General features: G+C 36.6%; 1 protein-coding gene across 5 annotated transcripts in view; it reads left to right on the top strand.

Moving 5' to 3' along the window:
- Positions 1-11731, top strand: part of LOC135203090 (sulfotransferase 1E1-like) — a 51873-nt gene extending 40142 nt beyond the window's left edge. For all 5 annotated transcript variants that reach the window (XM_064232713.1, XM_064232712.1, XM_064232708.1 and 2 more), the window contains 2 exons: positions 10039-10331; positions 11139-11731. In XM_064232713.1, coding sequence (XP_064088783.1) covers positions 10039-10331; positions 11139-11337 — 492 coding nt within the window. In that variant the 3' untranslated portion in view covers positions 11338-11731. The remainder of the gene's footprint in view (positions 1-10038; positions 10332-11138) is intronic.
- Positions 11732-16246: the final 4515 nt, after the last annotated feature.

Below are 16246 nucleotides of genomic sequence, written 5' to 3'. Positions count from 1 at the left end.
TATATATATAATATTTATATATGATATGTATATATATATATATATATATATATATATATATATATATGTGTGTGTGTGTGTGTGTGTGTGTGTATTATATGTATATATACATATGTATATATATATAATAATATATATATATACATATATATATATATATATATATATAATTATATAATATATATTCGTATTTATAATTGAGTCGACTGCAACTTGTGTTCAAAGGGGAGAAGTAGTTTCTATGTAGCTGTGAATATAGTCTCCATTAGCGATCCAGTTGCTTTATCGAACTCGGTATTTCTTTGTTCTACATTCAGAACCGCTAATAACTGTGGAAACTGCTGCCTTGCAGTCATAATTTTTAGTAAAAGGCGAGGCTTACCGCCAATAACTGTGGAAAATGCTGCCTTGCAGGTGGACTTTTTAGTCAAAGGCGAGGCCCACCTCCAATAACCGTGGAAACTGCTGCCTTGCAGTCTTACTGTTTAGTAAAAGGCTAGGCCCACCGCCAATAACTGTGGTTGATGACAGCAAGGGCATGCGGTCGTAAAAACTCCTTTGCCAAATAATAAACCATGCCTTTATATTGTAAGGAAAGGCACATCAGGCAACCGACCCCTTAGTGTAGGGATAACTGTGGGAAAGAAGAAGACTGCTGCTAATAAATTGATTACTGGGGATTTTTCAGGTTCATGTGCCTGTAAATAAGACTTCCAGCCATACCTGGAAGTGTAGTGGAACTCCTTATTTTAAATCTAATTTCAATTAATTTTATCAAAAAACAACTACTTTTAGAACTTAGCGGCCAATTAAAAAAGCCTATTTTTCCGTCTTTGCATATCCTATGTTGACACGTGGTGGCTGGTCGATTGGTGTTGCTGTCAAATAAAGATTTCTTCTGATATTTTTTTCTCTGTTTCATCAGTCAAGTTTCACTTCACTCTGAGCCAAGGAATCTCTTGTTCAATGATTCGTGTGAGTTTGGACGAGAATTTGAAGTCAGGCATATATTTGATAGTTGCATAAGAGTTTCTTAGGAACATCAAAATTAGGCAATGGTGGCTGAAAGAATTTGGTAAGTATCTGAGTGATTATTCTTAGAACTATTTCTTGTGGGAGAGAATTGAACTTGAAAAAGCTTAACAAGAACGTGATCTCATCATGAAAAATTTTCCAAGATGAATATTTCAGGGCTCTGTTAACTAATGTGTGGATTGTGTTAAGTTTAAAAGATCGCTGACATGAGCTATAAAATTATTAGTTAGTCCTGTAAAGGTACGTTTTCTGTAAACGGACGTGGCAAATTCAGAATTGGATTTCGTAATTTTCAAATCCAGGTAAGGTAAAATCCCCTCATTTTCAGCTTCCATTGTAAAATTAATATTTGGGTGAGCATTGTTAATAAAATCTAAAAACAAAGAACACTGCCAAGGGTGTTGAAAGAACGCAAAGGTATCGTCAACTTATTTACGGTAAAGCGAGGGTTTGAAGTTGAGATCACACTGGTTTAAAAATTTGGATTCTAAGTCAGACATAAAAAAAATTGGCAAAAATGGGGCCTAGAGGAGATCCCATGGCAACTCCATCGACCTGCGAATAGAGTCGCTTATTAAATATGAACATCGAGTCTTGTACAGCAAGATCGAGTAACTGTTTAAAAATAGTTCGGTTAAAACCATGAAAGATTGTCATCATTAGTAAAAATCTTATTCAGTATAATATTAATAGGCTCATTAAGTGGAACGTTTGTGAAGAGGGATTCCACATCAAAACTGACCATATAATAGTCTCCATCTTGTCTAGTGATTAATTGTTGAAATTCAAGCCCATTTTTCAAAGTAAACTCACTACTGCTGTGTTCAGAGATAAGTCCAGCCAAAACTTTAGAGATGGAGAAGGCAGGATTGTTGTAAGCAGCCATAATTGGTCTTAAAGGTAGATCATGTTTATGAATTTTCTGTTGTCCATAGAGTATGCTGAACGAGGAACTGGTAACAAAAAGCTGTTGATAGTTTGTTTCATTTATAATATTTTCATTTTCCTCAAGAATCTATTAATTTTATCTTCTTTTATAAACATCTAAAAAAAGTAGGTTCACCAGGGACATAAACTTGGCACTGTCAGACAAAATATTTTCCATTTTTTGTACATAGTCGTTCTTATTCATAACAACCGCCCCTTTGCCTTTATCTGGTTTACAAATAATTATGTCTTCTCGCTCCTTCAACCTCAAGAGAATTTTCAAATCCGCAGGTCTAAAAAAAGAAGTCCAATTAGTTTTCAAATTGAGATAGGTTTTAAAGGGCCAAGTTAGAAATTTTCTGTTGAAGCTTACCAATATTTTGATTGAATTCAAGTTTGATCAGTCTTTGGAACATAATTTCAAAAGGTAGAAAAAACCTGGCATAGTTGGGTCTAAAGGATGGCAAGCAGAAGTCCAGGCCAAATGACAATAAAAATTCTTCTCTCTTTGATAAAATATAATCGGAAAAGTTAAAAATACATTGATTCCTGGACTGGAAATTAGGAATAACCACACCGAGATTCAGAAATTTTCTTGGGTGTCTCATGAACACATCAGAAATATAGCTATTAATGAATTTACAGAACATCCTTTGGTAAGGTACGCGGTCCAACATGGATAGATCATTGTATACTAAATTCTTCAATTGGTCAGTGATAACAGTTAATTGTTCAATAATGCGAATTTTACAATCAATTTCGTTCTTGAGTAAGGTCTTGAGTGCATCCTTATAGAACTCGGTGTTGTAGAGGGTTGACTTGTACAGTCTGAATCGGACGAATTTAGGAGTAGTATCATTAAGCTGGCAATATTGAAGAAAGTCAAGATCTGCTTCGGCCTCTTCCAGTGGAAGGGTTGTCTTTTCCAGTTTTCTTGAGGTAGCGATGGTAATAGCTCATGTCAGCCATCTTTTAAACTTAATACAATCCACACATTAGTTAACAGAGCCCTGAAATATTCATCTTCTTGGAACAGTTTCCATGATGAGATCACGTTCTTGTTAAGCTTTTTCAAGTCCAATTCTTTCCCACAAGAAATAGTTCTAAGAATAATCAATCAGATACTTACCAAATTCTTTCAGCCACCATTACCTAATTTTGATGTTCCTAAGAAACTCTTTTATGCAACTATCCCATATATGCCTGACTTCAAATTCTCGTCCAATTTCACACGAATCATTGAACAAGAGATTCCTTGTCTCAGAGTCAAACTTATATAAATTAATCCATGAACAATTGGCTCTTCTTTAACTTTAAGGACCGCCTTCAGCCCTTCATGAGATCCAACGTAATATTTAAATTTATTTGCCTTGGATGTCCGGTCTCTTACGTTGGATCGGCTCGGAGGCTAATGAGGGTCAGATATTGTAGCCATCTGGGTTTCAGCTTCCGTACTGGTCAGAGACAAAAACAGCCTGAATCCTCCAATATCAGGAACCACGCTTCTAATTGCAAAATTGAAATCCAAAAAGAACAATTCACAATAATAGATTATGTAAAAAATCCTGACTATCTAACTACCCTCGAGTCGTTATACATTAAGAAACTTGTTCCTTCACTCAATAGCAATACCTCCTCAGCAACTCTATGCCTGGCATAGTTGACGTCGTCACCGTCAACTGATTTTTGGTCATTCCATCTTCTCTCTACATTATGGACGGTTGGTGTTTGGGTTAATCTCTCTCTCTCTTTACCTGTTGTTTGTGTTTTTACTTTGTTCCTTTTAATTTTTAAGACTATTTTAATATTTATGAGTTCCTTTATTGTTTTATCATTGAATGTTATTTATGTGTCTCTTTGCTCTTTCACAGACTGATGATGCACAGAGGTTTCATGTGCGAAACGTTTCGTTGGTAATAAACTTGATCCCTTTTACTCATTGTATTATGGACACCTTCTGAAGCTCATATATATACGTATATATATATATATATATATATATATATATATATATATATATATATATATATATATATATATATATTAATTTATATTTAATGCATGTATGTATACATTTGTTTGTGTGATGACGACTCTCTGACTGGTTAATATCGGGATATCCATTCAGATGTGTTTCCAACATATGTGGCGATAAGATCGGCTCTAAAAATAGAGTAGGGAAAAGAGGTTAGCTGTCAGGTTAGCTGTCAGGAGTTTGAATAAATGCCAAGTGCTAAAATCCATCTCGGTGTGAGTGTGAGGAGAATATCTCTCTTCACCGCAAATTGCTATTCCCAGTAGGGAGACAGAGCCGTCTGTGCACCTTTCGTGGTGCACTGTAGGCATTATTCAAGGGTCTTCGTGACCTTTCGAGGTGCACTGTAGGCATTATTCAAGGGTCTTTGGGTGACCTCCCTTCGGCCCCAAGCTGCTGCATCTTTCACTTCTTTAACTGTACCTCCGTTCATGTTCTCTTCCTTCCATCTGGCTTTCCACCTTCTAACAATTGTTTACTTTTCAAAACTAAGTTCAGTCAATTTTCATTTCAGCTCTGAATGACCTCGTTGGTCCCAGCACTTGGACTTTGGCCTAAATTCTATATTCCATTCCATTCCAGATTGCTATCTTATCACGAATTTTTCCATGATACCTGATGACCTCCTCTTATTAGGAGTTCGGTTTCCGTTTCTCGTCCTGAGTCTCTCTTTGGATGAAGAGGAAGAAGAGATATTGAAAGAATGTTTGAGAACATTGAAAGAATGTCTCAGGACTTGTTTTAATTACGCAAAGTTATTTTCTTTTCTAAGTAGTTCTGTTTCCATGTGTCGACTTTATTCTTGCTTTGTTTGTAGAGGAAGTAGAGGAAGGAAAGAATGTTCGAGACGCAGGTCATTTAAATAATCTCTCGGAACTTATTTTTTTTATATATCTACAACGTTATTTTCTTTTCAAAGTAGTTCTGTATCCATGCCTAGATTTTATTCTTTCTTTGAATGAAGAAATGTTTGAGAAACAGGTCATTTAAATCTTCTCTCACAGGAGTTTTACCTTTTGGAAATTTGTGGTAAGAGAATTTCAACCCGTTTCTTGGTCTTCCTCAGTGCTTCCGTCTGCGGTCAAATTCCTTTTTTTTTTCTTTGATTTTCTTAAAACTATGGAAAGTTATTTTTGCTCTCTTTATTTCCTTTTGGGCTGGACATCTATCTGTAGTTTATTTTTGTAATTGCAAATTATTTTGCTTAATGGTTCATAGATTCAGGTAACGTCTTTAAATCAGGGTTGTCAATGATTAAATCAAACTGACGTAATCAAGTGATTAAATCATTGATTTTTTTTATTTAAAAATTCGTTTTTTTTTTGCTTTTTTTTTTGAGGAAACATTGAAAAATATGGGTTGCACGTTAATAAAAACTTAAGCATAACTGTGCTTCATCTATTTATTTTGATACGAAAAAAAAACAAAAATTGCAAGTACATACTTTAGGGGCCAGAACTGGAAACCTAAAAGATAAATCAATAGTAATTCTGTCATAAAATACATTTTGAGGATAAAAAGGATTGAAAAAACATCTAACAAATCAAAAATACCAAATAAATAAAAGAAAATCAAATAAATCACTGATTTTAAATCTTTTTGATTTAAAAGAATACAGAAAATCACCAACCCTGTTTTAAATGTATATTATATTTCATTTTCATTTTACAACTATTGAATCTTTATGTCGCATTTATTTCTGGAAGCTTTTACATATAATTGAAAATTACTTAATTCAATTAAAAAGGTCTGTTGTAGATAAACTGCTCCGTTATACAATAAAACGACAAATATTTTGCATACTTCTTTTTATTGTCTGGAATCGTGATATTTTCCCCTTTATAACATATGCTTGCTGCGATGCGTGAACTCTGTAATTGGACGCTGGTATTGCATAATGCTATGCGTCATTGATGTTACGGCTGTTTTCTGTCCCCCTCAACATATTAACCTCCCTTCCCTCTCCCCCGCCTTTAGCTGCAACCCCTTTCATTCCTTATACTGTACCTCCGTTCATATTCGCCATCTTCTAACCTACTTTCCTGAATCCTCTCCTAACAATTGTTTCATAGTGCAACTGCTTTGAAATCTACCTCACCTTTCACTTTCGAACTTTTTTAAACTACTCTCGATCTCCCCTTCAGCGCTGAATGACCTCATAGGTACCAGCGCTTGGCCTTTCTACATGGAATTTTGTAAGGTTTTAGGTTTATTTTGCTTTTCCTTTCATCGCCGTTCCTCGCCGCAAGCAGGAGCATCGAAAAAGAAAAGGCCACGCTCACGGACACGTTGAGGATGATCGCCTACTCCTCTTTTCCTCGTCCTATTGTTTGCGCGGTGCACTGTAGGCATGACACATACCAAACCCACTTAAGGGTTCTTTGCGAGCATTCCAAAACCCCTTTTTATTTCCCTTTTTACCATATTGCCTCCCTTCATTTATTCTCTTTCTTCCATCTTCGCCCTTCCATCCTTAGTCACAGTAACAGGTTAATTCAATAGTGCAAACTGGCGATCGGTTTTCCTCCTCCTGTTATCACTTTTCAAAACCTCCTTTTACCCGTCCATTTCCGTTTTCAAAGCGCTGAATGACACCTCATGAGGTCCCAGTGCTTGGCGGCCCTTTGCGCCTACAAAATTATTCATTTATTTTAACTTCTTTTCTTCTAATTTTTCCCATTGGCTAAGCTTCCTAGGCCACAAAAGGAGTTGGAGTTTCATTTTCTTTATTATATCCTTTTCCACCCACAAAACCACCACAAAAAAGTCCTTCTTCCAGTCATGAAACATTAAGTCTTAGTAAGACCTCTTAACCTGCTGTATCCTTGAACTACCCTTTCTCGAAATCAGTTTAACCTCGCAGTTCGATTACGAACAAAATGATTACATGGAACGATCAATTCGCTCGAAAGATAAGGATTGCTCGAACAAAAGGGTTTTCGAGATTTCTTTCCAAGGATTTCAGGACCTATTAATTAAAAAAAAAAATAAAAAAAAAAAAAACAAATCGAGAATTTAAAAAAAATGTGTCCTTTAAAAAAAACACGGTTAAAACAAAAAACAAAAAAAAAAATGGCAAAAAAAAAAAAACAATCCGTTTAAAGAAGAAATTTAAATCGAAAAATTTCGAGTAGATTTCAAGAATTGAATTAACCGGCCTTCTTAACACCGATTAGGATTACTTTCGATTTCGCGCCCGGTCCTTTCCCAAACGGGAATTAAACCTCATTTACAAGGATCCTCAATTTCGCAATCCTGTAATTGCCAAGACATGACAAACAGGGCTTATTCGAATGCCAACCAGCAATCTGTCTCTGGTCGAGTTCAGTTTGCACTAGTTACTTTCGAGAAACAATTTTCAATTTTTTCGAAGCAATTGACCTTCCTTCGGCCAGCAATTAGCTTATTTTCGAGCGACTGATTCCAGGAAATTGACCTGGGATTACCTATAATAATGCAAGGATTGAGAATTTGGCCGGTAGACGAGATTGAAATCTTCCAAACTCGATTATAGCCGTTTTATTTCAAGTCGTTATCAACAAAAGGAAAGTTGCGGCGTAAGCTTGTAAAAAATTCTATGGTTGATTAGTTAAAAGAGATAACGTCCGCCGGATTTCCTTTTTTGTTCAGTCACCTGATCCTTTTTCACCTTTTCTTCTTAACTTCCCTAATTTGTTAAAACCCTTAAAAGGATCATGTTCCAAGAATTTCAACGCGAATCACACTTGTCATCTTCAAGAATAATTATAATTACACTTTGTTATAAAACAATATATACTACTATATACTATATACTAGTATATATATATTTATATATATATATATACTTTAAAAACATCACCAGTAGGTTGCAGCGTGACTTCACTTTAAATTAAGCGAATACAACAGGGAAGGAAAATGATAAGGCAGAAATCCAAAGCGAAATTTTCGTCTTTTACGTAAGGAACAACATCTCTTTCTAAGACAAAAAAGCGCTTTCGATTTCTGCTTATCAATTTTTCTTTTTTTCTTTGGTATTCGTTTAATATATATGAATCATACTATTATATTCACCCCCTATCCAAAACATATCACAAGTGGCAAACTCTTACCCTTCTCTCAGTAGCTGGCCGGTCTTCTCTTCTGCAACCAATATCAAACTAGCGGCTAAATGAGCGTTTTTCTTGCTTTTAATATATTTCATTATATTATAAGAATAATATGAAATTTAAAAATCTTTAGTATAAAAAAAATTACTATATTTTTATATTATATATCTTACTATTATACTAATATTATACTTATTATTATATCATATTATACACACAACACACACAAAGACGAGGAAGACGAAATTATTATCACAATAAAAAATGGCCCCTTTTCCCCTTTGGTTAAACATTCAAATGCAACAATATTATTGAATTCCCGATGGTAGAGCGGAATTGGATATTAAAAGGGAACAGTTTGCTTAGCTTTAATGCATGTATAATGAACTCACCGGCTTATGTGATAAAAATTTTATATACCTATATGTATGCATGTATTTATCCTGATAAGAGAACTTTTTTGGCTTTTTATTATGGTATGGGAAGTTATTAAAAAGAGATATTTAGGATGCCTGAAATAAATGGATACAATTGAGGCATCTAAGAAGACTGAAATAAATTAATACAAACTGCCTCACTATTTGTCGAACAGTCAGAACAACCAGGGTTATTTATGTGCCTGATTAGTTATCTGCATAAATGTACTCACTATTCTACCCATACCTCAACGCTTTACCATACTACATAGTTTATATTCATCTCATCTTCACGAACACAATGACATGTAAAATGTGTGGGGTATGATTGCGCGCGCACGCGTGTGTGTGTTCTAAATAGACACCAACTACTATTTACATGTTCTTCATGATACGCCATTCTGATTCAATTTCATGACAATAAAGATGGGATGTCCCGATAATAATTATCTTTGTGTTAAAGAGGAAGGAGAGAAGAGGAGAGAGATGAGAGAGAGGAGGGAGCGAGAGAGAGAGAGGAGAGAAAGACACACACGGCGGGAAAGAAGGTTCTGAGAAATAGGCAATTTCCATGAAATCCCCGAAGTCTTAAATTTGCGAAATTGTTGAGCGAATATCTCCACCTATTTCCTGCCGCTCGTTATATCGCTTTCGTTATACGCCGACCGGTATAGAGACTAACATTGCCCTAGAGTGTCTACTTTTAGTTTCCTGCAAAAGAAAGCTATTGAGTTGGCTATTTGTCCGTCCGTCCGCGCTGCGCTTTTTCTGCGCCCTTAGATCTTCAAAACTACTGAGTCTAAAAGGCTGCAGATTGGTGTGTTGATCATCAACACTCCAATCATCAAATATACTAAATTGCAGCCCTCTAGCCCCAGTAGTTTTTATTTGATTTAAGGTAAAATTAGCCATGATCGTGCGTCTGGCTTCTTATCTTGCTGTATCTCCACCGGCTTTCATCTTCATATTGCATCTCCACCGGCCCCTTGTCTTGTTGTTGTATATCCACCGGCTTCTCATCATCTTAGTGTATCTCCACTGGCTTCTCATCTTGTTGTTGTATCTCCACCAGCTCCTTATGTTGTTGTTGTATCTCCACCGGCCTCTCATCTTTATATTGTATCTCCATGTTGTGTCATGGGTTTTAACGATTCTTAACTTTTTCTGGGAAGGTAAAGATGCTGCTTAATTACTAGCCACATGGTGCCATTGACGAGAGAGAGAGAGAGAGCTATAGGTATAACCTCAAGTTCTTTGCAGTGTCCCTGGGACCCTTAACTACAACCCCTTTCATGCCCTTTACTGTACATCCGTTCAAATTATCTTCATTCCATCATATTACCTCAATTCCACCCTCTCCTGACAATTCGTTTCAACATTGTTTTCAGCGCTGAATGACCTCGCAGGATTTTGGCTTAAGTTTACAATTCCAAAATGCCCCAATTAATACAATACTTCCCTTACATCCCCTGCATATAGTGCAACCTGCATGCAATATCAAAAACACCTATTGATGCCTCACTTGCGAATCCTACAGGTGGTCTACGTCGCTCGCAATCCCAAAGATGCGTGCGTCTCTCTCCACTACTTCTTGAGCCAGAAACTGGACACAGTGGTCGAAGGAGGGTTCCCTGCCACTGCTGAGTCTTTCATGAAAAACAGCATGACCTTCGCACCCTACTGGGGTCACCTGCAGCAAGCATGGAAGTTGAGGGACCATCCAAACGTCCACTTTGTTTTCTACGAGGACCTTAAGGCCGACATCATAGCGGAGCTGGGAAAACTGAACGAGTTCCTCGGTTTGAATCTTAAGGAAGACCAGTTGAAAAAGTAATGTATTCGTTATTTTTATTTTGCTGCACTCTGGAAATTTTCATATCCATTATTGATCTGTTGGAATAATTCTTATCTAACTTCCCGTCCTCGAATTTATTCATCTTATTTACTTAAAATTTCACATCTATTATTAATCTGTTGGAATACTTCTTATCTAGCTTCCTGTCCTCGAATTTACTCATCTTATTTACATAAAATTTCACAGCTATTATTAATCTGTTGAAATATTTCTTATCTAACTTCCCGTCCTCGAATTTATTCATCTCATTTACTTCAAATTTCACATTTATTAACCTGTTGGAATATTTCTTATCTAACTTCCCGTCCTCGAATTTATTCATCTCATTTACTTCAAATTTCACATTTATTAACCTGTTGGAATATTTCTTATCTAACTTCCCGTCCTCGAATTTATTCATTTTATTTACTTCAAATTTCACATCTATTATTAATCTGTTGGAATATTTCTTATCTAACTTCCTGTCCTCGAATTTATTCATCTTATTTACTTCAAATTTTCAATTTTCACATCTATTATTAATCTCTTGGAATATTTCTTATCGAACTTTCCGTCCTCGAATTTATTCATCTTATTTACTTACCTGTTCATTTGTCCATATTAATTTTTCCACGCCTAAAGTTCTGCTTCTCAGTCAGTTATACTTTTCGCACCAACATCCTCCGTCACAAACATATTACGATATTCTATCATCGTATTTCATTTATGTATCCATCTACTTCATTTATTTGCCTTATTCCATTCATTCACCTACGCCTCTTTTTCCTCCCCCTCGTCCGCAGAGTGGTTGAAGCCACCAGCTTCGAAAACATGCGAAAGAGGGACCAGGAACGGCCCCTCACCAGGATGGAAGGGAGTTTCTTCCGCAAAGGGGTCGTCGGGGACTGGAAGAACTTGGCAACTCCAGAGCTCGATGCACAGATGGACCGATGGATCGAGGAGAACTCCAAAGATATGGGCATTAAATTTAGATATTCGTAGGCTCGTAGGGTTCCCCCATGCTGGTTCCAACACCTTTGTTCGCTCTTGGCGATTGAGGAAGACAGGTAACTCCATATTTTCATGCCCACTTGGCCTATGGAGAACTCTGTATATATGGGCATTTGATTTGCTATTAGAGGACTTTCTAAGTGCGCGGGGCCTGATTTGGTAGGACCAAGGGCTTTGCAGACTGGAACAAGGCATCATAAAGCTGGATTGATTTGGGAAGACCAGTGTTTGATATGAGATATTTCCTCACTCTTTATAGACGCAATGTTTAAAATTCTGTTTTATTCTTGACTCCTAAACCATTTGAATTTATAAAGATCATTAGATCATATGTGGTTAATAACGTGTTAAGAGCTCAACGGCCAATAAAGTAATTTCCTCTTTACTCTTTCTTTTCCTAAAAAGTTGATGACTGGAAACTTAATATTTATTATTATATTATTACGATTGATTATGTTCTCTACATTAATTCGATTCCAGTTTTTCCTGTCTTAGTTATTAAAATAATGAAAGTAAAAATATTAAAAATAATAAAGATAAAATTATAAATGATAAAATAATAAATAAACATTTTCCCTTCTATTCCTGGCGAACTATAGAATCCTGTGATTTCGAAAGGTTTTTCCTGATCTTGAAGCTAAAATAACTTACAAATGGGTCTTCCCGACTTTCTCCTCTTTAACAGGAGATCATAAACGTTCTAAATTTAACTCTGCTTTCACCTAGAGTGACGCCCTTAGGTCATTCAGCCGGGCTCTTCCTACTGGCTCTGTTCTGTCCCGTCCAAGTTCAAAACCTCTCTGTGGTTTCAGAAACACATGACAACAACCAGTGCTTCAATTGCTCGTTAATTGCTGCATCTGTAAGTTGTATGGGGCAAATTGCTTCCAAAATCTCACTATACTTGGTTTTTTTTTTTCATCTGTCCACCCGCCTGTGGTGTTTGCGTATGGTAACACTGCGTCCCGGGCTTTAGTTAGTTAAATTCAGTTCACTTTCAACAATAATAACAATATCTTATTTAGAATCTTCACGGTGTAATTCGCATACATTACATTACTGAAACACTTTTCTGCAAATGTACACCCAGATATCCTTTTATTTACCTAAAACTTACACATAGCGAACCTATCTATAGCCCGGGACGCAGTGTTTACCATACGCAAACACCACAGGCGGGTGGACTGATGGAAAAAAAACAGAGTATAGTATTGCATGTTCCTGAGAAAGCCAACATCAGCAGGATATTGAACTACTTACGTAAGCCACATAAACAACATGCTGAACCACTTACGTAAGCCACATAAAAAGCACTTTGAACAACTTACATAACATAAACCACATAAGCTACACGGTCAAGCCACATAAGCAGTATGTTGAACTATTTTCTGAATCCTCATAAGCAGCAAGTTGAACTATTTCAAGAATCCTCATAAACAGTATGTTGAACCACTTATCAAAACCACATAAAAAGCACGTTGAATCAATTACAGAAACCACATGAGCTACACGTTGAACCATTTTCAGAAACCGCATAAGTGGTATGCTAAACCATTATCTGAATCCTCATAACCTGCATGCTGAGCTATTTCAAGAATCCTCATAAGCAGCATGCTGAACCACTTACACAAACCACATAAACAGCACGTTGAACCAATCACAGAAACCACGTGAGCTACACGTTGAACCATTTTTAGAAGCCGCATAGGTAATATATGTTGAACCACTTTCAGAGTCCTCATAAGCACCATGTTGAGCCACTTACATAAAAACCACATAAGCACTATGTTGGGCCACTGACAGGAATCACATAAGCCACATGTTGAACCATTTCCAGAGAGACAGAAATGTGGAGGTATGCCACATAGGTCTAGGGATTTGTATAATGAAATACTGGATCAGGGTATCTTTTTATGGTTTATTCCTGAGGAGAAACTGGAAGGTTGAATAATTCGGAAGTGTCAGGAGGAAGAAGTAGGAAATGTTGGATAGGTGGTTTATATAGAGCATTTTGTGTATAGGGGCTAACACCCCCACTCCTGAGCTGTCTGCGTAGTTGTATGAAATGACTGAAGCTGTGGAAATTTTCTGCACAGGAGTTTCATCCACGAAAAAGCAGTTAAAGCGTAGTATATATATATATATATATATATATATATATATATATATAATAATAATAATAATAATAATAATAATAATAATAATAATAATAATAATAATAATAATACACAATATGTCACAGGACAATATATTCAGTAGGAAAATCCCATCGATGACTCACAGCGATCAATAGGACAAATTTACAAGGACATAACTCATCCTAATAACCATTTAAAAAAAAAAAAAAACTTACGTTAAACAAACGGATTTACGCCTAATGCACCCATTCAACGCTTGACGTGAATCCCCAGATTTACTATTAACAACGTCTGTATAACAAAAAAAATAGTCGGTAATTGGTAATTAGTCTTAATTGATGCGGTTACAGAGGGAAAATTTCCCAGACTCATCGAATTCTCAAGAAAATCAGAGCTGCACTTTTTTGTGGTCCCGTGACGTCAGAGATGAGTGTGACATAACGCGCGTGCGTCACTGCTGACGTCATCGAAGTGTGGCCGAGTTACCACCTAGTTTTTATTGGTTGAATTATCTTCATGGAAACTCGGACGCGATCGACTTGGTACTGATAAATGATGACGAAAAGGTTAATATGAGAGAGAGAGAGAGAGAGAGAGAGAGAGAGAGAGAGAGAGAGAGAGATTTACACAGAAAACAACCAATTGTTTGGATTCAGAGCAAAAAAAATGAATAAATATAGAACTTACGCACCCACACAAAGATGATATGCTTTGAAACAACTAAACTACATTCACAAAGTAAATGTCTCTCGCGTTGCTCTCAAAGAGCAGAAAGACGGCGGGAAACAAGGCAAGAAAATGCAGACCACAAACTCACTTAAGATGAGACTCAATACTCCGCAGCCTTGGCTCGAAGATAAAATGCTCGGAGTCTCTCTAACCTTCCCGTGACATTTAACGTATCTTTGTTGTTGTTGTTATTTTTTTCTCCTTTGTGTTGTCCTCTCTCTCTCTCTCTCTCTCTCTCTCTCTCTCTCTCTCTCTCTCTCTCTCTCAGTCTTATCGGACAGAAATTAGCCAATTCCACTTGGTGACTCAGGGCTTTTTCTGACCAGTTTTGGAGAATAGTCACAATTTTTTCATTTTTTCCTAATTACTTTGGTCAGGGCTCTTTTGAAATGGTCGGGAGAGCTCTCTCTCTCTCTCTCTCTCTCTCTCTCTCTCTCTCTCTCTCTCTCTCATGTTCCCTTCTATAATCAGCTCAAGACGAAATGATTATCATAGACAAATTCTCACCAACATAGGCTTGCTAATACGCTGTTATTTTATAGCATTTTACAAGACGAGCAAATAAAAAATCGCCGTTATTTTATAGCCTCTTGCAAGACGAACAAATAAAAAATAGCTGTCACTTTATAGCCTCTTACAAGGCGAACAAATAAAAAATCGCTGTTATTTCATAGCCTCTTACAAGACGAACAAATAAAAAATTCAGAGAATTTCAATTCTAAAACTTAAACAAATTTATCTACATCACTGACCCTGAATACTACTTCTTTGCCTCTACCTGGTTCCTGGTTGCCTATTACCGATTTTGGTTCCTGATTCCCTATTATCGTAGAAGCAGAGAGAGAGAGAGAGAGAGAGAGAGAGAGAGAGATAAATCTTCTTCTCTCACCCCGTAATAAATGCCTTTTTACTAACCTGAGATTTCCCGCTTCACAAGACATCCTTCTATCTAAATCCTTGTACTTAAAAAAATAACTTTACGATATAGCTTGTAATCTATGAATAGCCAGCGAGATAGAGTTGTACTGGCGATTTCAATGCAGCCCCGACCAAGTAGTGATCTCAAAGGATGATGTGATAGCTGTCTTGAGAAATCCTTGTCCCGTTAAATTATGGGAATGAATTCGTCATTATTGATTGGTTTCCTAAACCCTGCGTCGCGTGATTAATAATGCTATTAAATAAGTGAATCGTAAACGAAAAGAATAGACCCCGGGCAGGGTAAAAAAGTAAGACGTTTGAAGAACGTGAAATAACCAAACTAATGAAGAGAAGAGGCAAAATAATAATAATAATAATAATAATAATAATGAGGTTGCGAAGGATTAAAAGATCACGATAGACAGATAGATAGACAGAAGGAAAACAGGAAAATATACCCAATAAAATCAAATATTTCCTGGATCATTTATTTCATATGAATATTAATGCAAAGCAAGTATGATCTTCTCTCTCTCTCTCTCTCTCTCTCTCTCTCTCTCTCTCTCTCTTTCGTGTACGTGCGCGCACGCACGCGCGTTTCACAACAACGCAGATAATCTCCCTCTTGCGAAACTGTTTTTCATTTTTCGTCCGGGCAACGAATTCTCAGTAATGGCGTGGTGAGGGATTCTCTAACAACCGGTCCCCACCACCCCCTCCCCCAAAGCCTCACCCTGAGCTTCACAAAAACTTGCTGCTTCCTCTTCGGGGGAGTGAAACGAGATTTCCTCCCCTCCCCCCATCCCCTATTGGTAAGTTTTATTCTAAGGTTTTCATGTATTCCTCAACTTTCCTCTTGTGGGCTTAGATGTAATCTTCCATTTTATCGTGCAATCTACTTTTCCCTTCGATAAACATTCTCTCTCTCTCTCTCTCTCTCTCTCTCTCTCTCCTGTATCCACCTAAATAAGACAATATCCTCTATTCCGATTTTTCTACTTTATGACCACAGTCTCGTATTTTGCATCCTCCTTACAACTTATACACTTTGGTGTCATTAATACTAGTGATTTTTTTTTTTTCCATTTCCTTATATATTACTTTCTTTTCTT

This window comes from Macrobrachium nipponense, chromosome 33, assembly GCF_015104395.2.
Source record: "Macrobrachium nipponense isolate FS-2020 chromosome 33, ASM1510439v2, whole genome shotgun sequence".
Taxonomy (NCBI): domain Eukaryota; kingdom Metazoa; phylum Arthropoda; class Malacostraca; order Decapoda; family Palaemonidae; genus Macrobrachium; species Macrobrachium nipponense.
The sequence above is the reverse complement of the archived record's forward strand: the minus strand, read 5'-3'. Positions and strand labels throughout refer to the sequence as shown.